The following is a 25,911-nucleotide window of genomic DNA, read 5'->3' as shown; positions in this document are numbered from 1 at the left end:
CTCTCTGTTTGATCTGTTCTATTTCATAGTTATTGCTCAGTGCTCAATCTGAATTTGAGCTTTGTTGACTGAAATGTACATTCATTTCTCTACTTGATAAACTAAAAGACATAACTTCGTCAATGTACTATTAAAAGATTCTGTTTCCTCTCCCCCTTCCTCTGCCCTCCCCCCACCCCATAATTCCCTCTCTCCACGTAAACTATCTATCAATCATTTGATAAAGCTTGAGCACATTCAATCGTTTATCATAAATTCTTACAAGCCTTTTGTAGGTTATTGTGTTCAATTAATTCCAGGGATGGATCCATGAGAATGGTACTGTATATCAGTAAGCAGTAAGGAGAACTATGTGGGCAGTGAAGAGGTCAATATAGGATTGAAATGTATTCTGAATACTCATGTTTATCATATTTGATGACAGTCTAATGTATAAGATTAGTTTAATACCACATATCTTTTCCCTTGTATCTACCCACAGGAGGTGAAAGTCACGAGGACCTTTGTGAGGTGGAGCCTCTCTGCCCGAAGGAGTGCAGTTGTCAAAATGAAATCGTTGACTGCAGGGGAAGAGGACTCTCAGAATTACCGGAGATGTTTCCATATGATATGACAGAAGTGTAAGTTTTCTAAGATATTATTTTGAGTTGAAAGAGTGATGAAAGGCTTGACCTGATCTTGTTTTTCCCTTTTATTATCCGACATCAAAGAGTACAGGTGTTTCCTTAATCTTCGAGAAAACAAAGAAGATTGATTTATGGAGAAATAACCGTCCTCCTAACCACCAACTTTATGGTATGTGATAGAAATGCCTGTGATGCACACATCCCTTCCAAACAGCGAGGTACAAGAACCAATTCATGTGTGAGAGGCAGTAAGGTTTCAAACTGATGTTTGTCATATGTTTCTATGTGTCATGTACATTTATGTTAGAAATCAACTAAATTGCTTATGTAAAAACAAAGCTTGTGAAAGTATTATTTTAGCAGCAGCCACAACATTTGCAGTAAAGGATTCAAGAAAGGAAACCATTAAAATGTACAAACATTTGAGGTTCTTTGAAGTCATATTAGACTTGGTCAAGTCTTAAATCAAGGGCAAACTTGCAAGGATCATAGCTTAATGGAAGAATAGAAAGCTATTTCAAGATAAGAAGTTATTCATGCCTTTGTGCAGTATCTGACTGATAATGCTCTCTCTCTCTCTAAAAGACAGTTTTTGTTCACATATAATTTTCTTTTCTAGGTAGTTGCAGCACTTACAGAAAGGACAAAGCGCAAGCTAAATTTACTTTTACAACGAATCAAACCTATTGTCTGCATTATCACATTGTACAGTGGCTAATGACATCTGATCGCCACAGATCTAATACTATCTCCCAGACAAAGTGCTTGACTGTGTGTAGAGTGTATTAGCCATGAAGCCATTAGAAATTCAAAATCTCAGCCACAGTTGGAGATCCACCTTTATACATTTTCTCAGAAATATCTGAAGGGGAAATAATAGGACTTGATTTACTATATACATATATACATACTGTATTCTATATGCATACTATGTATGTGTATTTTTGTGTGTATAATCTCATGATATGTTGATGGCCCTGAGAACCTGTATTCTCATTTGCAGATTTATAGTTTGCAGAAAACTGATTTGAAATATCTCAAATGAATTGGTCTGGGAACCTAGCATATTAGATGTTTTATAGCTAGTAAACAAAATAAGGATCAGTTCATGACTATGAAGGAACCATAAGTCGACCATGTCTCTGGTCAACAAGTGGGCGGGAGGGAGTATTGGGAAAGAGGTCAATATAAAGTTTACAGTCCTCAGTCTGGTAATGCGACCCTGTGTTGACCTGAATGATCATGCTGTTTGGTCACCTGACCTTGAGTCATACATCCCTAGCTGGTCACCCTGTCCATCAAACTGCTCATCAACTCACCACAAAATTGCAACCAAACAGATTAATTGCTGTATGGGATGCTAAGATTTGGATCATGTTACTGACCAAAATGCACCCTAAGGCCATGTGCCTTGTGATAACTATACCACTGATCTGTTTTGTTATCCATTTGTCAGAAAATAGTTTAAAATATTTTAAGACAACAGGACTGTTCCCAAATACACAGGGCAGTGACTCATGTGTTTCTGTTGTCATGATATTATCTTCAAATATTAATATTTTTGTTGCCCATAAAATACACAATATGAAAGTTCATGTACAGGGATGATTTAAAAAGTGAAAAAAAAAAAACACTTTTTGAAGAATTTCGAGTGAAATTTCACATGCATTGCTTGAAGTAGGCATACATGTGTGTTTAGAATGATGGTATGGGGAGAAATAATGGGATAACGGTTGTTTGTCTTATAGTACAAAGTCACAAGATCACATGAATTATCTAAGGTTAGAATTTTACAGAATATCTTCCTTGTAACTTATGACCTCACACTCGCTGTTTTGCTTCTTTGCAATATCTGTATCTAATATCATCAGGAGTTTGAAAATTTGAGAGATTCACACATCCTGTTATTCTTCAGTTTGGGGTCCACATCTTATAGTTTTTAACTTCAAATTTTCAAAGACCATGGACATTGCAGTGTTTGCATACTAGGTCCTTAGATTTACCATCTCCTGATTCAGGTTAACTGTTTGTCGGTTTTAGCATTAAAAGTTATGATTCTGTCTAAAAACCATTGCAACATATGTTGTCAATGAAACCCCCAACTCCTGAGGATGTGGCTGGATCAAAAAACCTCTAATTGGGCCAAGAAGCGATGATTCCAAGAAGTAGTTTGTAACTGATCGCTACAAATAAAACTTAATTTTAAAGAAACATGAAAAAAAAAAAAAGTGATACTACTGATAAAATTTATCCCTATCACAAGTAACGGCTACTGAAATCATTGCATGATTTGCATCCATGCAGACTTCTTTCCAGTTAGTGCAGTTTTCCTCGGTGCAGTTTGCCAAGAAATTCTAATTCAGTCAACCATTTTGACGTATCATATCTAGCTTTTGAACTCTTTTGAGTACATTATAGAACAGCTCTCTTCATCCTCGTATCTTCTTTCCCCTCTGCCTGTCTTTCTATTGTTCTCATAAAAAAAGTGCAGATATCCCAAGATATGCCACATGTTGTCCACATTTCCAAAGAGTCCATATTGATTTGAACTGATGGTAGCTTGTTATGTTATTAATTTAAGTAGAAAATCAAGAACAGTCCATGCGTAAGTGGTGTATCAAATGACAGAGTGAAGTTAAAGTACTTTTCAAGCATTCTTATGGGTTTTTTTTTTCTAGCCAACTGATTGGACGGTGGGAAAACTGGTGAAATCCTTTGTTTGCAATTATGGACAAGATAGTGCAAAGCAGCTGTGGTATAAGGAACATAAGAACTTCATATCAAGTTACTCCTTTGAGATTTCTTTTGTGGCAGTCATCTTACAGTTTACAGACATGAACAGTATCTCTTTTAGATAAAAATGTTTAAAGAGTTTAAGAAAGAATTTAAAATTTTAGTGATAAAACAGGGCTATTGTTGCAAATGAAATGACACTGTACATAAAACCAATGGTAACACAGTATTAGTTGTAGTGCTCTTTGGAAAATGTTGGCAGTTTGTTAACAAATGACATTCTCAAAATATTAGAAAGAGAAATTTGAAATGTTAGAAGAATGGAATTGACATTAATATTAGTGTGCTTGCATATTGGTTGTCTTTAAGGGGAAGTGAACCCAACCGCTAACCTTTAGCTTGTATCGGTTATTAAGCTGTAACTCAAATATCTGAGGAAAATGTTGTTCTGTTTAGGGACATCAGGGTTTCAAAATCTTGTCAGTGGGTGTTGTCCTTGTTAATAATAAATAAATCATAATAAATACAAAAATCCAATAATTATTATGCATGTCAGCATGTGGCTCGATAACGTCATATTTAGACTTGTTCAAGTCTTAGGGTCTTGTGTGTGAAGGAACTTTAAGTCTGTGATATCTCTCAAATGGAATAAGGTTTTCCCCCTTTCTTTCTGAGAGCTGTTTAATGTGGAAGTTGTTCTAAACTAGTATCTGTCTAACTAATTTAATTATAAATTGGATAATAATTTGTTTTGTATTAGTGGGACCACTTTGAAGTTCAATAATACAATACCAATGGAGGACTTATCCTTGTCTTTGCCTTCATTAATGGTTTACACTTTTAAATGTTTATTTAATTCATTAATTTAATGTGGATTTATCCTAACAACAAGTTTCAGAGTTAGTTCATTTTCCTTTAACTCCTCCTTGCAATAAGGACACCACCATTAGTAACCCAGATTTCATAACTGGGGCAAGTCTAGCATTAAATGACAATGAGACAAAGGTGGGAAATATTTCTTGATTTCCATCATTGGTGTGAAAGTAAGCCCTGTTGTCACTTTGATTGCAAGTTGTGAAATGCTTGGTTACAAGTTCCTGGTGTGTCTGAGATTTATGATCACCACTGTACATTCTTCCGTGAAGGATGTGAAGAAATGATTTATCCTGCCTCTGTCAAACATGACATATTAATAATCATTGGCTGTTTACTACTGTTGACAAGTAGCAGAATTGAAAGTTTCCATCCTCCCTGTAGCAGTAACAGAAAGCTGACATTATAGCTACATCAGCCAAGAAATATTCCAATCTGGTTGATGCTGGTCATCATTACATCAGTAAAAGCCATCTGCATTTATTCAACTTGACAAAAATCACTGGGGTAATAATATCAGGTCCTAGTTTATTAATATGGTTAAAAACTTTACTGATGACAACTAACATGTCCTCTGGGGATCCCAGTATTTTAACAAGGACCTATGACCTTAAGATAATCTACTCCTACAACAGTCTCAGCATGAGTTCGTAGTCTGTAGTACAAGGATATGTCCACAGAGAAGCAAGCCTTGCCAGAGGCTGATCAAGGTATCAGCTCCTTCAAACTGTTTTACACATGAAAGACAAAACAATACTCAATGCAATGGACCATGAACGCTTTGATGTAACCGGGAGCTGACCATAGCTCCAACTGTTCGCTGTGGTCAAATCTGTTGGGGTTTGAAGGCCCTCAGGTAAAAGATGGGCCCAGATTTAGTAAGATGAGACAACTGATTTCAACTGACCTGGCAGGCCATTTGCCCCAAACCATGATGGGTATCATGGCCAAAAGTGCATTAAGTTCTAGTTTTGGATGTTTTTCACTTAGATAACAAATCTTTTAGAAGGAACATCTAGATAGTGTCCTTTGTTTATAAGGTCTCCTAGTAGAGACAGAAATTCCCTTCCCAAGTAGTAGGATGTACTCACCTCTTGGACAGGAAGTTATATCTTTACACAACTACTGCCCTCTAATCTACCAAGTTCTGCACTGTGTTGCTATCAAATGATTCATAGTACAAGGTTTGCTGAACCCCTTGAGGAATCCGTCTTAAACTCTATTTATTTATTTAGTTATCTATCTATTTATTGATTGTTTTATTGTTTTATTGTTTTGTTATGTTCTGGTACTGCTCACTGATAAATGGTGAAATGGTTACTGGATGCCCTTCTATCCAATGGATGTGTGAATGATTCTGCATGAGATGCAGTTCTGACATTGTAATGCATCAATATGGCATGAATATGTTGGTTTTGAGATATCTTAACAGGTGAAGCTCTCAATATAGTAGTAGAACCTCCTACCCAGTATCAGAACAATGTGAAAATGCCATTTAGAGGCAGAAACTGTACTGTATAAGAACTGATAAGTGAACCAAGTGTTTAATATATCATGTTTACCACAAATAGTAGGGTAGAGTCAAGGAACCATACTTTCTAACCACAACTGCATGTGGAGTAGACACTGCATGGGAGGAGGAATTTATCATATTGTCTAGCTGACCCTGGGATGCTACTAGATCTAAAGGGTGCTAAAAAGTGAAGTAGATAGTGCATGTCATTGATTCCTTGTCTTTTGTATATAAATCATGGCATATGGTTTGACAGATTAAAGACCAAGGTTAAAGGAGTAATTTGAGTAGGAAATAAAATGGCAGATACTATACAAGGCTCTATTGAAATCCTCTAGTTGAGTGTACATGATTTCATCTACCACCTCTATCTGGTAAATTTCTTCAGCTTACTGCCTCCTAGTGGGAACTGTTATTGTGAACTATTATTTTGGTGGTTTTGACATATAATAATGACAATGACAATGACAACAATTTATTTCAAGCAATTGTGTACAGTACATGAATGTTTAACAAAGTATAAAAGAATATTTTGATATACAATACAATCTAGAGAGACAGGTACAAAGAAAAAAAAAAACATTCATCATGATAATTTATATACAATATTGAAGCTATACAAATGCATAGAAAAGGAGAGAAAAAAAGAAGCGCAATGCTTATAGAATGTTTTCCCATTTGAATATAATAAATATATACATTTACTGGAGAGAAATTGGTGAAAGGAAACAAACCTCCAAAACAAACATTAAATAATATAAAAAAAAAGAAAAAAAAAAGAAAAAAGGAAATGATGATGTCAAGTTGCCTTTTGTCTTCAAATCTTTGTCACTGTTACTTGCCATAGTGGTTGGTTACGATACCAAAGGCGTTTGCAGTCGTGCTGGTGTGTGTGTATGTGACGGCCAGCTTGTAAGCACGATATCTCAAGAAGCACAAATTGAATCAATGTCATACTAGGTAGGAAGGTAGATGTCCCATGATGAGTAGATGTGCCCTATTGTTTTTGGTTCCCATCTCATGAATATTAATGAGTGGGCAGGGTTTACCATTAAATTGTTAAAAGGTCAATATCTCTGCAACTTACAAATATTTCATACATTTCTGGACATCTGTAGATTACCTGTCATGAGAAGAGGTTTTATTGTCAATTCTTAATTTAACTCTCAAAATCTGCAAAATGTCTTAAAAAAAGAGAAATTTTTGATGCAGCTTGGACAAAAAATTCAAGGTCAATCCTTGAAGCAACAAATTGGTAAATGGCAAAGCTCCTTTAAACTTGGTGAAGTATAAATCTCAGATATGAGTGGGTGCTATGACAAGGAAAAGACTAAATACCTTTGCAGAAATAAATCTTTCATCTCTCTTTAGCCTGTTGGTCACCTGTACAGAATGTTGTTGGTTTAACTTTTATGCTGTTCAAACAGTCCTTAAGATCATATAAATGGTATTACAGGTAAATGGTTGCAATAGTTGAACTTTCATCATATATATATATATATACTGAATTGTAGGGTGAAGATAGGGTCCTGGGATCATTAAGACCAATTTAAGGTCAGATGAAGGTGGTTTGTTTATTGAGTGCTGTGAAGTAAGACAGATAGTGGGAGATTTAGGGTAGCTGGAGACAAACCCATGACAAAAAGAAGATAAATATCATCCTTTCTTGCCTCATGGGTTGCAGACAATATAAAGGTTCCCCAACAAAGAGGGCTATATTCGTTACAAAAGTATGAAAATGCCATCAGGCTTCAAAAAAAGGTGAAACATTTTTTTCTTGCATCCTGTTGAAAAGTTGTAAAAGTTGTTTTTCCACTGTCTCCAAATATTCATTTTATTTTATGTTGTGTCATTGTAGCTGCTGTCATTTACATCCACAGGCCATATTTTCAAGGTAAAATGCGTGAGTTATCTGAATTGTCTGTTAAACATCACCAATTAGAGATTGGCTGGGATAATTGTTTATTGGATTGTGTCAGGAAAGCTGAAGGATAGAAGCAGTGAGTTGCTGCTGCATTGTCAGGTGACTTGACAGAGAGATGGATAATTCAATAACTTATGACATGAGAAGACAGTTTACCTCACAGGGTCCCAGACTGTCAAGGTTTGCCACAATCTATAGCGGGAAAAAAAGAGCCAGCCAATCCTAAACCTTAGTGGAGGTTTACTGTTCAAGTTGTTATATATTTATTTATTCATCTTTTTGTTGTTATTATTTTCAGAATGTTTGGACAGAATCAGATAAGGACGATTGGGTCGAGAGCTTTCAGCAAGTACAAGAAATTGACACGATTGTAAGTAGTAGTGTTCAACCTGTTGCACAACTCAAGATAAAATTAATGATGATATGTTATTAAGAGAGGATGCTAAACTTACCAGTCAATGGATTACATTCATCCATAAGAGCTACTTGCCTCTCAAAGTATACAACCTATTAGCTGATTTAGTACTCTCATCTGTGTTTCCTGGAAAGCTGTTTGTTGTCTGTTAGCATCAATAAATATATTTGGGTCAAACATGTTTATTGCTTCTTCAATCCTGGGTCAATCCAGTGCGCCTAATGTATGCTTTTGTTCTGCTGATAAACATTGCTCTGTAGGATGGTAACAGTGACCTTTAAAGTCCTCTTTTACTACTTGATAACTGGCACCCTTCATTTATGTAGGTCTAATACTTAGTATAAACCTAAGTAAATGGAATTTGTAAAGTGAAAAAGATACAATTTATTGAGAAAAAGACATTTTGCACCAATGGCTTTATAAACATATTTTTTAAGGATTTAGAGGAATTGCCAGAATGATTAATTTTCTGATATATTTCCATAACATAGGTAAAAATATTTGACAAATTGACTAAATAACACAGAGTAGTACTTTGATGCTGTGCTGAAGGCGTAAGCAATCTGTCTGCCTTGATGGACATTTGTGTGTGTGTGTATATATAAGTGTGTGTTTTGTCTTTTGTATGTAAACACAGATAAACTGTTAAAGATAGACAGTAGGCTGGAACTGCATACTTGTAGTTGGGATCTGAGAGTATGAGAACCCTTTTGTCTTTCTTCTGATTTTAAGGGGTAGGGGAGGAGGGAAAGAGATGAGAGGTCATTTGAACTCAACAGAAGCCAAAGTCTGAATAACTTACAAGTCTATAACATGGTCCTGGTAAGAAGCAGTAAAGAAAAGGCAAAGAGTACAAGAAACCTATTGTATTTTTCTGGATGGCAAAGGTCATTAGAGGTCAAGGATCAAAGACCTTGTACATACAACTCAAAAAGGAAAGTATCGTGGACCTTCATACATGGTGTGTAGATCCGCTTTAATGAGTACAAGAAACCTTTTGTTTTGTGTTATTGCAAAGGTCATCTGAGGTTAATTGAGGTCAAAGTATGAAAGTTTAGATCCATCTTAAATGAGTACATGAAGGCTACATGATTCCCTACCGTTAAACTATCTATCATCATAAAGCTCAATGCACGTTGTTTGTTTATCATGGTTTGTTCAATTGATGTTGGGAAACTTGATATCTTGCTATGAACATTTTCAGGCTTACTTTGTCGATGTTAAGTTTTGTAATATATGTTAGTAAACAGTGTTGAAAATACTTTTACTACTACATCAATATCATATGTAACCAATCTAATTGTAAAATGGTATGTACCTCTACAACTGGATTAATTAATTATTCGTTATATTCTGCAGGGACTTCAGCAACAACCAAATTGAGACAATTGCTCCTGATGCTTTTCTTGGCCTCAGAAATCTCCATGCTTTGTAAGTTCACTTGTGTTTAAATGAAGTAAGACATGGACAACAGACAGTTTATTTGTGAATTAATATATCAGGAAGTATCTGGTCATTAAGTCATGGATGCTCTCAAGGGTTTGGCCTCTGTGAGTAATCTCTGTCATCCTTTAACAGCATAGATGAACCAGTTTGTGCTGCAACCATTGTTCCTCCCCATTAAAAGTCTACAAACATTCAACAAGAGAAACAGGAAACACTTAACAGATTTGGATGTTGAAAAAATAGACATTAACCTAGTCTTTATCGGATGCAGCAATGACAAATGATGGCCCATTTGTAACAGAAAGAAAGTTTTGATTTATGTCAGAAGTTCTTGATATAAGTAGTTTAAACCACAGAAAGGAATGACATGATAATCCCAAGTGGTGATAACCTGTCCAGACTAACAAGCACATTACATATAATCTTGCTCTCCGAAGAGCTTTAGATGAACCTTTGGAACCCTGTCCAGGCTATCAGCACATGAAATATTATCTTGCTCTCCGAAGAGCTTTAGATGAAAATTTGGTTTTGGCTCAGGTCAACATTTAGAATTTCTGAGTGACTCTACTGACTTCACACATTTGATCTTTTTGGGTAGTCGCTTAATTGCGTCAAAACTAGTAAACTTAAATCACGATTGTTTTCAAGGGTTTGAAATCTTTCAATCAGCTGGTGGAATGTCAAACCAAAATTACCCAAGTAAATTCCCACTTCCCTTCAGATTAACTTTAAGTGACGTAAGCAACTCGTCATTTTATAGTGAGAGTTATTAAGCTGCAAACATCACTGTTTGCATTAGGTACTCAGGTTATGTTGAGGTAGCTGAGAATTTTGTGGGTGCTAAATGCCAATTTGCTTCACATTGTGAGATCGTTTATCTTTAAATGGAGAGAGAGATATGTAGAGGATAAAGGGATGAGTGAAACCTAACGTATATGCACTCATTAAATCCCTGAGTTTTATTGTTAGTGCCTAGGCTAGGCTTACTTATTATATTAATATTATCAATGTGAATTCCCTACATTCTGATCTCTATTTTTTGCAGAGTTCTGTATGGTAACTTGCTTCGTAAACTACCCGAGGGTATCTTCAGGGGACTGACATCATTGGACGTCCTGCTTCTCAATGCCAACCAACTCACCTGTGTTCAAACTAATCTCTTTCAAGATCTTGTCTCTCTCACTCTTCTGTAAGTATATGTCTGATTGGAAAAATCCATTTTGTACCCTCTCATGGTTTTTATATTTCATATTAAGATAAATGATATATATTAAGAATTCATAATAGCTACCTTGAGACGTGAATTCTGCATTTTCTTCATCTTCTTGACATTTTACTCACATGCATAAATTATTAATTGCTCAATAATTGCACCATTGTCTTGAAGTGATAAGTTAGTTGATAGTTCAGTATCTTTGTTACATTAAGGTGATCATACAAAAGCAGTTCCATGTACCTTTGTAAAATCAGGGCATATTTGATCTTTTCAAACATTTTATCTCATTTTTGGACTTCATGCCTTACCCTCCAATTATTGATGCATAGATTATTATTTATATCAGAAATCATGGTTTATTGATGGTTTTGTATTTTATTGTACTCTATACTATGACTAACTAGTCACAACAACTGTCTTCATGCTGTCTGTATGATTTACATATGCCTGTATCATCAACAGTTGATGTAAACATCAACAGTTAGAACATAGATCATGTTTGAATAGTTCTTACATGCTGCAGGTAAAATCTTCAACACCAAACATTCAAAACTTGCCCACATTTTGTATTTTAGTTGGTATGTAGTATGAGAATCCTCTGTTAATGATTCCCAGATGAGTAAGCTTGCAAACTATTACCATGACTGATAGTTGAGAGAATGCATTAAGGAACTCAGGTAAGTTGTAGACACATGTAGCAAGATTATCCTTTATCCGAGTGGCAATTGTTTGTTGGCCTAGATATCTCTTAAACTTCTAACTTCTGCTCTAGAAATATCGTTAGATGTAAGCAACTTATCATTGTACACAAAGAGGATACAAATGCCCTTGGGGAAGGTGAATCTTTGAAACTATGATAATTGAAAGAAGGGATATCTTCCTGGTTTTCAGAAAAAAGTCATTTTTTGAAATGTCAGATATTAAGTTCCTTGTTTGGGCCTTCAAGACAACGATTTACACATGGTCTCATACAAACATCTTTTGTGATGACCACAGTTGCTCAGATTGTGATATTCCTATCAACATGTTGAGCTTGTCTTTGTTTTGTTTTTGACAGATCCCTGTATGACAACCAAGTCCAGTCATTAGCCAATTCAACATTTGATTCCATGAGGAGCTTAAAGACTTTGTAAGTATAAACTGGATTACCATCAAGCATGATGTGAGAGGCCCCGAAGGGCTGTAATTGCCATACATTTAAAGATCAACTGTACATTCTAAAGATTTGGAATTCTGGATTGTTGTCCAGTCAACAGTGTTGAAATAATGAAGGTGTAAGAGGATGCTCCTATCAGTGCTAGGAATACAATGAAGTCATAATATGAACCACATGAGCCTGATGCAGTGGCATTGTATTTCATAAGAACAGTTTTATTCTGTCAAACTTATGTGGTGTGGTTGGGATCCCTTTTCAAAATGAATTTAATCTATGCAGTCATTCCATTTAGTGTCTCTGATGTAAGGTGTGATGGAATTTTTTTCACATGGTAGTAGGATAGTTCAATGTTTTTTGAGTAGAAGAATCCTATTGGTTTTAGTGGTATTCAAAGGTCAAGAGAGGTCATGGTATAAAAACTTTCAAAGTCGGTGAGGTGTTACTCAAGATGCCTACCCTATATGTAAAATGTACTTGGGTCCTCCTTTCTCATTGTCAGAGCCTTATTGTGTTGATAGTTTAAAGTTACTTCAGACGAAAGGCTGAAGACTTAAGCAAGTATAATTAGTGAGGCATAAATGCAGCTATTAAAATAAACTTGACTTTGTAATGGTTATCTTAATGTATTATTATTACATACTGAATCTAAAACATTGGAGTTGTGAACATTACCTAATGATGTCATTGTTTCATTGCCAGCACTGTTTACATTCACCTTTGTAAATGTGAAAACAAAAACAAAGGGAAGTTAAATGGTTCAACCCCTAGTGTTAGTGTGACATCACACATTTACAACACGGCAGATCCCTATACAAAAATCTTTAAAGTAGGAGTTTTCTCAAACATGGCAAGATCTTTCTTAGCTCCTTGAGGAATTATTCTTAATTTAGACCTGTCTTTTAAAGTAAAGATGTTAGTTGGGCTTGCTTCTCCTTTAAGGCTAGCTAATTTGATGATGTGGCCTGTCCTCAATGAAGGCCTATATGTTTAATTATAATAATTTATAAACCTATATTTAACAACCAAACCAAGTTGTTTTATTACTTCATATTAACTTCAGCATACACTTGGATAAAACAGAAGTTGTCCTTGACAAATTTTTAATGCATTTGTAAAGCATGATACCTGAAGCCATTAAAATGTTCTCTTATGGAGTTTTGGGTTGCCTCAGAGAAACTGAACTAGATAATGAATGATCTGCATGCTAGACTATAAAGTATAATTGGTTTTATACCTCACCGACTTTACTATAAATACTTGAGGAGTAAGTAAAGTACCTCAGCTCTAATTCTATAGTTTACTCCACCTTAGACAGCACAGTATTTGTATAAAACAATGCATAATGCACAGTATATTGTAAAACAGATGCTTGACTCTGTCATTGCTATGCAAACAGAACATCAGTTGTAGAGTCATTTTCAAAATAAACAAGATACTTGTCTTAAAACAGAGTGGTGTCACCAAAATGAGGGTAGTGGAGTGCCTCTACAAATAAACTATAAACCATGCCAGACTGTTCCCCTTGACCCCGGGCTTGCCCTTTTCATAATCCTTGCCTGTCATCTAAGGACTGGAAGAGCCCTCCAGGGGGGTAATTACTTGGCAATCTGGCCCTTTCTTTGCATCAAGTGGAATTTATGGGTGTTTTCTGCTGGTAAATAGGGTGGTACTATGTGACTATAAGATGGGGTAGTTTTATATTGTAAAAGAAAACCCTTCCATTTACTGTATCTCTAGACTTTCATTCGAATATCAAATCCTTGTGGTTGATGTTTACAATCATAATAAACCGGTTTTACCAGCAATATAGAACTTTATGATAAACTGAGAGGTGGAGAGAAGACGCCAAAAAAATGTTCCTCTTTGTCCTAAGTGTGACGTTAAAAGGAGAAAGTTATGAGGTGAACTTCAGTAATTTGTTACATATAAACTATTTTCAGAAGAGGTGGAGTTCTGGTGTTTTCACTCTGTTGCATACTTTTGTTTAACATATGATTTATGGTGAACCTACAAAACCAGTGTCAGTATCTACTAGAAAACCTTTATGTAAAAATGTCTGTATGACTGCTGTGATTACTTTCAGTGTTGTAAGTGGCCACGTTTTTCAAATGACATGATCTGACTGAAATTTTGAGAATTTATTTGTCCTTGAAGGTGATTAGCAATAAAACCTTCCAGTGTGAGGTGAACTGGATCGCACTAATTCAGCAGACATGCTTGATTTGATTCATCCACTCCCTCTTCCATCTTGGAAACCTTTGAATTTTGAGGAAATCGATCAAATGAAGAGAGAGCAAGCATGCAGCTGACTTTATCAAGTGGCAAAGACTTGTTTTACAGATTTAGTCTTCACTGTGTAACATGTGCTAAGAAAAATATCTCCATAAGCTTCACTCTTTCAGAAATATTATCCATCAGTCAAAATTCAACATATTTCAATTGCTTAGTTGGGAATGAAGTGAACAATTAAACAGTTTGAAGAAAAATGTTGAGTTGACGAGATACGATAAGTTGTCAATTAAACATTTTGCAGAAAAATGTTCAATTGCTCAGTTAAAGCAACTTAGCAATCCAACATTTTTCTGATTTTTGATAAGATAACATATTGTTATCTAAACAGTTTACTGAAAAGTTTTCTTATGTTGATGGCACTTTTAAGCTTCCGTATTACAAGAGTTTATTTAATTAAATTAATTTTTCAGGCACCTTGGAAGGAATCCTTTCATTTGTGATTGCAACTTGAAGTGGCTAGCAGATTATTTGGATTCCAATCCAGTAGAGGTCAGTGGGGCCCGATGTACTGCCCCGGCTCGCATGAACAACAAGAGACTGGCAAAAATTAAGAGCATCAAATTTAAATGCAGAGGTTTGTTTGTGTATTTTATCCCTGTATGCTTTTTAGGGCAATGCTCATTACAGCACTAGGAAGAAAGAACATATGAAAGAAAGATTATTCTACTGCTGTGACTTTTGATGTATCAAGAATTTTATTTGGGGGGAGGGGGGAGGGGGGAGGGGGAGAAATTGTCAAGACCAGTGGCAGAGTTAGGGGTATTGGTCAGGGGGGGCAAGAATGGTCTGTAGGGGCGCTTTCCACACTATCAGGTTGGCGTGGAGCGTACAGAAAATGTTTGAGGTAAAGATACTCCCTAGATCGCAGGAAATGACCCTTTCCGGGCCTTGCTAATTTGCAGATAAAAGAAGAATAAATAGGTGTCATCGCCACTTTGTCATAAAATTACACCAACAGAATGTGACAAATTTCAATAGGTAGATGAGAGCGCAATAAAAAAAGTCAATAATCGCGAATAAGTAAAAAGTAGTAAAAAGCTGAAAAGGGCGCCAGCAGTCCATTTGAGTCCGTCAGGGGGGGCATCCGCCCCCTCCGACTGTATGGACGCTCCACCACTGGTCAAGAAGCAGTCATCAAAAGGACAGTTTTCTTGATGAATCTGTCCTGTCAGCACATTGAAGCCATGATGTGTCATTTATTGTGAAGTGAATGGATGTACTATGAACTTCTGCAAAACTTTGTTGTTGACTTGTAAAATATTAAATGAACTCCTGGAAAGTTGGTCAAAGGGTAAGTTAGCATAAGCCAAATTGTTTTAAGACATGAGCTCAAGTTTAGCAATATCAATTGTTTATAAAATGCCCCGATTTGTTTCTCATGAAACATTCTGGGAATTTAATATTCATGAATGTCCTGTCTGTTATACTTTAGAAAACATGATTATCGTTGTTAGCATTACAGAAATAATTATTATCATACATTTATTATCCATCAATCTCAAAATTTGTCTTCCCATTGCTAGTGCAGCTGCTTATTAGGCTTCCTCACAAATGATCTGTGAAGTCTTGTACCCTTATGTCAGTTCCTGATGAACAGACATACCTTATGAACTCACTAAAGGAAGACAATCTTTATGATACAATAATGCTTGACCTTCCTTGAATTCAAACTTTAAAAAATCAACCAATGATCTCGTTAATAATGTAAGTTACTCCTACCCTTGTCAGTGTGAAATCTTATGACAAGAATCTCTCCAGGAGGTACTCAAATATTACAACCAATTAACACATAATTTCAATAAAAATTGTGGCTTAATCCTGTTGCAGGAGCTGAATCCTTCCGTACGGAGCGAGCTGGAGAATGTTTCATTGACCACGATTGTCCGGAGGAATGTGACTGTGACGGTGCCATTGTAGACTGCTCAAACAAAGGATTACCATCAATCCCAGAGGGTATTCCTACCTACACCACCGAACTGTAAGTCATACTCTTTCATTGATTTGTGTAAGATTAAAGAAATAAATAGTTGTACAATGTAAATGATTAGGGTAACAGAAAGAGAGGTAAACATTTATCAGTAAATATTTACTGCCAGCATTGTGTCACTAAGTCTTCTGTCTTTATCATACATTATATCCTACTATGGTATACAGTACATTATGTACATATTATATCCTATTACAAAATTACATACGTCCTGTCTTACTTTTACATTAATATTGCTTCAGGCAATATGCTGAATTATATAATGCAATAAATAGCTCAATATGAACCTGCCCTGTAAAAGAGGTTTGGTGTTATGCATTACCCATAAACCTGGAAACATGTCACTTGTCTGTGTTGGTGTGTCTAATTTCTATTCTCTCTCTTTGCAGACGAATGAATGGTAATGAGCTCACCAGGATATCAAATGACGGACTGTTTCACAACCTGCAAAGGCTGAAGAAATTGTAAGAAATAGGTTACTGTTTCAAAATAGTTTGTTACTGTCACTAGAACCTAGTGCAGACATGTGTTAAAGGCAAAAGACGGGGCAACGTGTGTGGACAGATGGACGGAGCAGAGGGATTAAGAGGGGGTATTTAAAGGCATTGAAGACTCGCCCCAAACCGTGTGCCACCATCTGAAAAAAGTTAACTTTCTGTTGCTTGCAAGTGAAGTTTCTTCTTGTCGCTACGAAATGCAGACAGTAATGAAATATGATACCTTCTTATCTTTTTATCTAGACCTGAGATGTGCATCGCTGCTATGTACACTGTGTTGTGTGTATTGACCGTAGCTGCATGTATTGACTGTGTACTAGTGTCTAATTACCGACGGTAGCAAACTGTGTGTGTATTTTCAGGGATCGATGGTGGTGTCTAACACTTCTGTTACACCTCATTCGAAATTAGGTCAGATTACTGGCATGAGACCTTTCTTTGTGCGCGAGTCTTCAATGTCTTTAACAGTCTTATAGCAGCAGTCATATAGACCACAGGTCACAAGGTGGTATGAATAAATTTGACTTTTGCAGGTAGAGACTCTCTGTTATATCAAATAATTTCTAATACGGAACCATCTAGGAGTTGGACAGTATCAACATCCTAAAATATAATCTTCGTAAAAGCAATGTTGACAATTTTAACTCATTATCATTTAAGTAGTATAATCAACTCGCTATTCTTGGTTCGATTCCATCAACTTGAATAAACACATAAGCTTCAATTTGTTATACTACAGAAAACCAATCTCTATCTTGTTTACTGGTATGAGACATACTTCTGTTCCACCGCAGCTGGTTGCACATGGAATAGAGGGCGGTATTTCAGAACAACATTGGTTAGGTGTATATTTGACCAATCTGTTTCAGGCTTGTAGCTTGATAGACAAGTCTTTCTTTCTAGTGCCATCATGATGTTGACATGTGGACACCAATGATCTTGGAGATCAAGACAGGTGTTTGCAATGCTCGTGAAAATCATGCTGGAAATGTGAACCTCATAAGTACTTTCACAAGTTCAACTTCAGCAACTATTTCTCTAAGTATGTCTGGGAATTGAAGTCATCAACCCACTATGAGCAGTTTGTACAGATTAGGCACAAGCAAGTCAAATTCAGTTAGTTTTAATATTGCAAAGCTATGTTTGCTTTCCCATCAGAAGTATTAAAGGGATTATTTAGTTTCGGTTTTTGTTCTCCAAATATTCTCCTTCCCCCCCCCACCCATTTGCCCCACCCATTAGCTCTTTAGGAGATGGATGTATTTTGGGTAAATTATAGAGTTTGGGCTTCCCAGTTTTTTACACCACACTTAACTTTCCTTGCAGAGATCTGAGAGAAAACAGAATATCAATAATTGAAGAAGGAGCGTTCGATGGAGCTGTGTCCGTTGCAGAACTGTAAGTGATGTCTTGAGGAATTCATGATATTTCAGGATAAACATAAAAAAAAAACCCATATCCTGTTGAGTTGATTGTGGATGGTTAAATTACCTCCAGTCACCCAAATCCCTACCGACCCAACCCATTATGATTAATATACTCAGCTTGTTTCAATGTTATACCACCAATTGAAATTTGTGTCTGTGGCCGATAGATTTCAGTCTGTCAGACGAAGAACGAGGGTGTAATTTGTCTGCTTACCATTCAACTTCCCTTTGTTTGTTTTTATCAGCTCTGTATTACTGAAGAGTTATCCCAAATGAAGTATAAAGATGTCTTCCTCCATCTGCATGCATGCTATCTGTGCTTCGGTTTCACGTTACCTATTGTGTTTGCATGATCTGTTTTTGTAATCTCCTTTACCTTTAAATAGAGCACTTGTACAGTGAGATTTCAAACATAAACATTTTGAACTACAAAAGGTGAACTAGAAAATGGCGATAATGGCTGGTTTGAAACAACAGCAATGTATACTTGCACTCTCCCTATCTGTCTTGCTCACTCACACCTCACGACTGTTTAATGATAGTCTATCATAGTACTCAGTGACGACACATGCTCCCTACTGGCACAGTGCAACACGACATAGATGCTCACACACTTCACAGCTGTGCATCAAAATTTGCCTATAGCTCCTGCAACCTTCCCTTCAGAAAGACCTTAATTACATTTATAAAACTCTAAAAACCTGCCAAAACTTTGTCTGAAATATCTTGATACTATTGTACTTGACATCACAATCGCTGCACCCCTGAAAAATCTGCACACGAAAGATGTATGCCACTTGTGAAAGCAATGCACCCTTATTTCCACATTGAAGCTCCAATTCTCACTTTCATATATAAAGTTCTTTGCAGTTTTTATGAAAAAATGGAAGAATAAAAGCATGCCAAAATTGTTGCTAAAAATGTCTTTTCTATTAATGTTTTCACATTTGTTAAATGAACTAATAGGAATTTTTTATATTGCCAATGAAACATACCCCTTTCAACATTCCTACAAGCTTTTTGTGAGCCTACACATTCTGATTAAACGAAAGAAAACAAATCAAAATCGATATTTAGGATATAGGATTGGGGGGTGGGTGGTGGGGTGGGGTGATAGAGATGGAAGGGTTTGTGGGAACAGTCAAGTGCAAGTATTTCCAGATCGCATTATACAAGCTGCTCAAGGATGTCTTAGTAAAAACACTTCTCTCTCCTCTTGTACTTCCGTCAAATTTCATGAATTCTCCTCAGAATCTGTGATCTCAAGTGGCACAGATATAGCATTATAGAAACACACGTTCATCAGCCTCAAGGAAATCACTGTTCTTAGAGCTTGTTATTTGATTGGAGTTTCCAAGTGCCCACAATGGACCCATTTCCTATCTAATCGTTACAAAAACGACATGTACCCTTGTCGAGGTCAAGCTTGCAACTGTGTGGCTCATTTGTTGACCTTTGACCCCTGTTGCATTGTGTTCTTTGTTCGTCAAGGCTGTTGACTAGTAACCAGTTGACCAAACTTCCTGACCAGGCATTCAGCGGCTTGAAAAATCTACGAATTTTGTGAGTATTTTGTTTGTGATATTACGTTGTGTTGATGTGTACGCATGTTTCCTCCTCATGGTTTGTGAGTCATGTGCCTCTAACATATATATTTTCTTTGTTATTTCATATAAGTCGCTTTGTCTTTCTAATCTTCTCTCTTTACAGCAGACTGCAGTTACGCACATTCTCTTCTCTCTGATTGGCTATAACAGCGTGTTTAATAATGATGAAAGTATTTTGTGTTTAATAGCAGTTTAAATAACATTGATAAAAACTAAGCATTCACAAACTTGAAGCAAAAGTTTTTACCCTCGTATCATTTAGAGTGGCACACACTTACAACAGGAAGGGTTTCCTTTTTTTCTTATTATCGTTATTATTTTTTGCATCATGGCTCAATCTTAAGTTTTAAATAACATATGTTGCTCAAAGAAAGGTGAGGAGAGGTTTGACCTGGCATTTTGTTTACATGGATATGGCTTGAGTTTGTGCATGTAGGATGTCCTGTTGCAGGGTTGTTCATTAGTACCTAGTAGACTATCAGTTGGTTTGTACATTAGTACCTAGTAGACTATCAGTTGGTTTGTACATTAGTACCTAGTAGACTATCAGTCGGTTTGTTCATTAGTACCTAGTGGACTATCAGTCGGTTTGTGCATTAGTACCTAGTAGACTATCTGTTGGTTTGTACATTAGTACCTAGTAGACTATCAGTTGGGTTGTTCATTAGTACCAAGTAGACTATCAGTTGGGTTGTTCATTAGTACCAAGTAGACTATCAGTCGGTTTGTTCATTGGTACCTAGTAGACTATCAGTTGGTTTGTGCATTAGTACCTAGTAGACTATCAGTTGGGTTGTTCATTAGTACCAAGTAGACTATCAGTTGGGTTGTTCATTAGTACCAAGTAGACTATCAGTCGGTTTGTTCATTGGTACCTAGTAGACTATCAGTTGGTTTGTGCATTAGTACCAAGTAGACTATCAGTCGGTTTGTTCATTGGTACCTAGTAGACTATCAGTTGGGTTGTTCATTAGTACCAAGTAGACTATCAGTTGGGTTGTTCATTAGTACCAAGTAGACTATCAGTCGGTTTGTTCATTGGTACCTAGTAGACTATCAGTTGGGTTGTTCATTAGTACCAAGTAGACTATCAGTCGGTTTGTTCATTGGTACCTAGTAGACTATCAGTTGGGTTGTTCATTAGTACCAAGTAGACTATCAGTTGGGTTGTTCATTAGTACCAAGTAGACTATCAGTCGGTTTGTTCATTGGTACCTAGTAGACTATCAGTTGGTTTGTGCATTAGTACCAAGTAGGCTATCAGTCGGTTTGTTCATTGGTACCAAGTAGACTATCAGTTGGGTTGTTCATTAGTACCAAGTAGACTATCAGTCGGTTTGTTCATTGGTACCTAGTAGACTATCAGTTGGTTTGTGCATTAGTACCTAGTAGACTATCAGTTGGGTTGTTCATTAGTACCAAGTAGACTATCAGTTGGGTTGTTCATTAGTACCAAGTAGACTATCAGTCGGTTTGTTCATTGGTACCTAGTAGACTATCAGTTGGGTTGTTCATTAGTACCAAGTAGACTATCAGTTGGGTTGTTCATTAGTACCAAGTAGACTATCAGTTGGGTTGTTCATTAGTACCAAGTAGACTATCAGTCGGTTTGTTCATTGGTACCTAGTAGACTATCAGTTGGTTTGTGCATTAGTACCAAGTAGGCTATCAGTCGGTTTGTTCATTGGTACCTAGTAGACTATCAGTTGGTTTGTGCATTAGTACCTAGTAGACTATCAGTAATGGTTGAAAAATGGCAAAGTACATAGTATTACTCAATAAAGTCTGGATATTTGAAGAGAATGTGGTTTTTAGTTCTGTAGAACCTGATAAAGCTTCTCAAAATTGAATAAAACATACAAATCTGAGAACGGTTTATCCATGATTGAAGAACTGCAAAGTACACAGTATTACTGAATAGAGCCTGGAGTATGTGAAGAGAATGTGTCTTGTAGTTCCCTAGTAACCTGAGCCTACTTCAACCATTCAACCAAACACAGTTGTGAGGTGTATGGCATCACTTCATTGAAGTGAAATGGTTCACATTACTGACCTAGAAGACTTCATTAATAGTGTATTACTCTTCAAGTAGTGTTCAGTATATCTCCGTAGTTTCTTACCATCTCATCCTCAAGTAAACTGTTTCATTTATTTCTTTTTTTCACTCTCATCATATCACTTGATCATGACCTTTCTATTCTTCTTGCAAATCACTTCGTCTTGCTTCTTTTTAAACTTCAATCACATAGTTTTTAGATGAGCTGTCTCTTACAATCTGTCAGATACATTGGTACTTAAGTTGAGTGTCGCACTTCGTGGGATTACATTTTGTATTCAAAGATAGTACTTCATCTGTAATACTTATTTGCTGTCATTTTGCACAACATTTCTTAAAACAAAAGGCCAACTTGCTACTTTAGTCATTCCTGTTTCTTAACCTTGCACATATTTTTTTGGTGAAAAATTCACAGAGGTAGCACAGTTGAAAATTGTAACTCATCTTCATCTTCACTGCTGCATGCAAAACATTAAAATGAAAATCAAGCCAACATGTTCAAGAGTATCTGTGATTCTGGTCCATCATGCAAACGAGATACAAAGGATTTTCTCATTTATGTCTTACACTTTGCATGCCATTAAGAACAAGAAATTCAGAGTTATAAAAACTACAGATTGATATGTTTTTCTATCTACGTGCCATGTGAAGTATAAATATAAATGCTTATCCGTCACTAATATGTTGTTAAAGGTAAATACATCAACTGATTGAATGAAGGACTTTCATCTCAAAGTACTGATGAGGAAAACATCAATTTTACGGGATCACCATATCACTTCTACAGCACGCACTGTTATTATCTTTTTTATCCTAAATGATTCATTTTATTTTGGGTCCCCAACTTTTGGGAGATTAATGCAACGTGATTTGAAAGCTATGAAACTATCATCCACGAATCATCGTCATGAGTTACAAACATCTATGATTATTCATAACTGAAGATAATTGATGTACAAATTAGCAAGCTGCACTTCTTGAAGTATCCGTAAGCACTAACAGTGGTGTATCTCAGAGTCTGTTTGACCTTCTATGTGTTGGATGGTGGCCTATGCTACATCACATTGATAGCATTATGTGGTGGATGGTGGCCTATGTGCTACATAACATTGATGGCATGTGTTGGATGGTGGCCTATGCTACATCACATTGATGGCATTTTGGAGCATGTAAACAAAGTGTCATTCTTTGCTTGTGACTGTGAGAAACTTTGACAAACATTTGTTGTTCACAAAAAGTTAAAAGGCACACACTGCAGCACACTGACAGCATGTTTTTGAATTGCTTCAAGCATGGCACTTTTACTTCTTCTAACAGACGTTTGAGAGGAAACCGGCTGACCTGTATAACTAATGAAACCTTCCTGGGATTAAAATCCATGCGTGACTTGTAAGTATGCCATGATGTTCTTTTTTCATCATTTAATTTGACTGTAGCTAGCATTTTGAGACTGGACGACATTTTGTGCAGTTGATGCAGAATTGATATCCATATTTCGTACAATGTGGCTTCTCCATAATAAATAGTACATTAATAGTATGACTTCATGATTTTGACAATATCATGTGGAGTGGTGTGTCAATGGTGAATATAGATATGTGAAGGTTTCTTTTGAAATGTATTGATTTGAAACAGTCCATCCTCTGATATTCTGGTATAAATGGTTTTACTACTAGAGAGCCAAAGTTATTTCATCCAATTTAAAGGTGATATTTTCAAATTTGCAAATCATATCAGTGCAGATTTATTGGGACTTTATTTACAATGACTGTTTCCTTAGTATTCCCTTCTCATACTCAGATCTCGTCGAATACTGAATAATTTAACTGGTGACAACTTGACAAACTCTCTCATTTGATAAACAAGAAACATTTCCATGATTGTGAAAAGCAGAACTGTATGAAGGCCTCAGAGCTGATTGAAAATAGCCTGACCTTTCGATCCTAGCAGGATCTTCTTCAGAGGCTAACTGGTTACATATTTACATACATAGGCCTTTTGCAGTAGATAAGCAATTAGCTAACATTTTCTTTGATTTTTCAAATATATCATAGGACTGTCAGTGATGAGAGGAGTATTAACTGGAAGGTAAAATTAAATAAATTAACACTGTACTTAATGAATTCCAATGACCTATTAAATCTCTGATGTTAATTGTCTCTACATCGATGCTCTCACACAGGTCATTGTACGACAACAGCTTGACATCAATAATGCCAGATGCTTTTGAGTCACTCACAAATTTACACACCCTGTAAGTATTTTACTTCATTGGTTTTCCATATTTAGAACTTGCCAGTTAGTTGTGCAGGAAACATAACCTCTCTCCAATTTCTCCATCTCTTTTTGTTTGTTTTGGTCTTCAATTTCGTTCAATAAAATTTTTGCTATTATTTTATAATTTTCAGTTGATGATACATATCTCTCTGGCTGTTATAATTGAACAATACAACATCTGCTTACTTTAATCAGGAAACAAGGAATTAAGCTAGGTCAAAGCCTTGTTATTGTTTGCATTTTATGGTTATGTTTGCGACATATCTTTTGCTTTGTGTATAGTATTTGTAATTAAGATTCCTCTTTGAAAGGAGGTTATTGTTCTGCAGCAATAAATCTTATTTATGTTTTTTCTCTCCCTTACTTTTAGAAACCTACTGGAGAACCCTCTCAATTGTAACTGTCATCTGTCATGGTTGCCAGACTTCTTGAAATCAAGAGAGATAGAGACGGGAAATCCTCGTTGCAATGAGCCCAGCAGTATCAGGGATAGGACTATTGAGGATTTAAGAGCAGAACAGTTCTCTTGCAATGGTTAGTCATCTTTTACAACTGAAATTTTCCTTACAAATATAGGAATTTCATTACCTTTTATCAAAAAAAGTTTTATATACTGTTAAAGGAGGATTTTAGGTACAAAATTTATTTTGGAATGTCCTTTAGAAAGGCCTGAAATGTCATGAGTAGTTTGAATTTACATATATGCTATCATATTTTATCAATTTGAGGGTCATTTGAGGTCACGAGAGGTCATTTTCTGAAATTGTAAAAAATGCTTCTCCTAGAGCGTTTGTCCAAATCTGCTGAAATGTTGTGGATATAACGTTTGAATGGTGGTGAACCAAAGTTGTTCAGGAAATATATTTTTGTTGTCACGTCAGGGCCCAAAACAGGTCCTTCTGTAGAGTTTTCAGTTATGATGAAATGTAAACCACAGATCATAAAACAATGATCATGAAATTGGTTTTTCACTCCATCTTAATTTTGTCGTCATTTTTGTGAATAATGTATATGAATATGTATGTTGATGCTTCTATGTGTAGGAATATCAATTTTGTTTGTCATTGTTTTTCAGGTGATGACTTCAGTAGCTGTGAGCCTGCTCCAGATTGTCCCAGTGAGTGTGCATGCATCAATACAGTCGTCAGATGCAGTAGGAAGGAGCTTGTCACACCTCCGCAGAACATCCCTCTGGAAGCCACAGAATTGTAAGTAAAGCTCTCTGCATTTAAGTATTGGAACATGCTAGCATTCTAACAACCTGATGATCACTTGTGCTAAGCTCCTTGCAAACTGCAGAAAACATCAAACGAGTGTTATATTACTTTTGGAACAATGATAACTATGGTAGTTGTGTGAGTTGCTATATGAATGACAACTAAGCCTTCAACTCCGTCCAGATGTCAGCAAGAAAGGGACAAGCAACAAATTAAAAGTTTCAATCGCTTCCAATGTATGAGGAAATGATGCCAGTAGCAGAAGCTTTTCCATTATTAATCACCTATCCAAGCAAAATTAAAATTGTCAACATTGTAATTTGATATATGATAATTTGACAAAGTTCATGAACTAGTTAGATATGATATTTGTCAAATTTGATTGCATTTTGTGAATGCATCTTTCAACAGCAGAGTCAATGATTTTGTCATATCAGTTATCCTGAAATTGTTTTTGTTTTCCTTTAAAATATCTCAACCATGTAAGCATCGAGGAAAATAATATTTCTACAAATAAAGTGACATTTTGAAGCAACTTCCAAGTGCAGAAAATATTGACAGCTCAGCGAACATTATTATAAGCAAAGTTTAGGACACATGTCAAGGATAAATCAACAAGAAAGATTGTACCTGGAAAGTAACATTTTTG

The 25,911-nt window shown here is 36.0% G+C and overlaps 1 protein-coding gene across 6 annotated transcripts in view; it reads left to right on the top strand.

The window, feature by feature from the left end:
- LOC139967297 (slit homolog 2 protein-like) overlaps positions 1 to 25,911 on the top strand; it is a 102,373-nt gene that overhangs the window by 64,346 nt on the left and 12,116 nt on the right. For 5 of the 6 annotated variants that reach the window (XM_071970948.1, XM_071970947.1, XM_071970949.1 and 2 more), the window contains 14 exons: positions 482 to 620; positions 7,968 to 8,039; positions 9,444 to 9,515; positions 10,576 to 10,719; positions 11,804 to 11,875; positions 14,605 to 14,768; positions 16,022 to 16,172; positions 16,571 to 16,645; positions 18,005 to 18,076; positions 19,597 to 19,668; positions 23,086 to 23,157; positions 23,951 to 24,022; positions 24,416 to 24,579; positions 25,121 to 25,253. In XM_071970948.1, coding sequence (XP_071827049.1) covers positions 482 to 620; positions 7,968 to 8,039; positions 9,444 to 9,515; positions 10,576 to 10,719; positions 11,804 to 11,875; positions 14,605 to 14,768; positions 16,022 to 16,172; positions 16,571 to 16,645; positions 18,005 to 18,076; positions 19,597 to 19,668; positions 23,086 to 23,157; positions 23,951 to 24,022; positions 24,416 to 24,579; positions 25,121 to 25,253 — 1,474 coding nt within the window. The remainder of the gene's footprint in view (positions 1 to 481; positions 621 to 7,967; positions 8,040 to 9,443; positions 9,516 to 10,575; positions 10,720 to 11,803; positions 11,876 to 14,604; positions 14,769 to 16,021; positions 16,173 to 16,570; positions 16,646 to 18,004; positions 18,077 to 19,596; positions 19,669 to 23,085; positions 23,158 to 23,950; positions 24,023 to 24,415; positions 24,580 to 25,120; positions 25,254 to 25,911) is intronic. The other variant, XM_071970950.1, reaches the window with a different exon arrangement.

The sequence above is a fragment of the Apostichopus japonicus genome, chromosome 5, assembly GCF_037975245.1.
Source record: "Apostichopus japonicus isolate 1M-3 chromosome 5, ASM3797524v1, whole genome shotgun sequence".
Classification (NCBI taxonomy): Eukaryota; Metazoa; Echinodermata; class Holothuroidea; order Aspidochirotida; family Stichopodidae; genus Apostichopus; species Apostichopus japonicus.
Note: the sequence above shows the minus strand (reverse complement) of the source record. Positions and strands in the feature narration are given on the sequence as shown.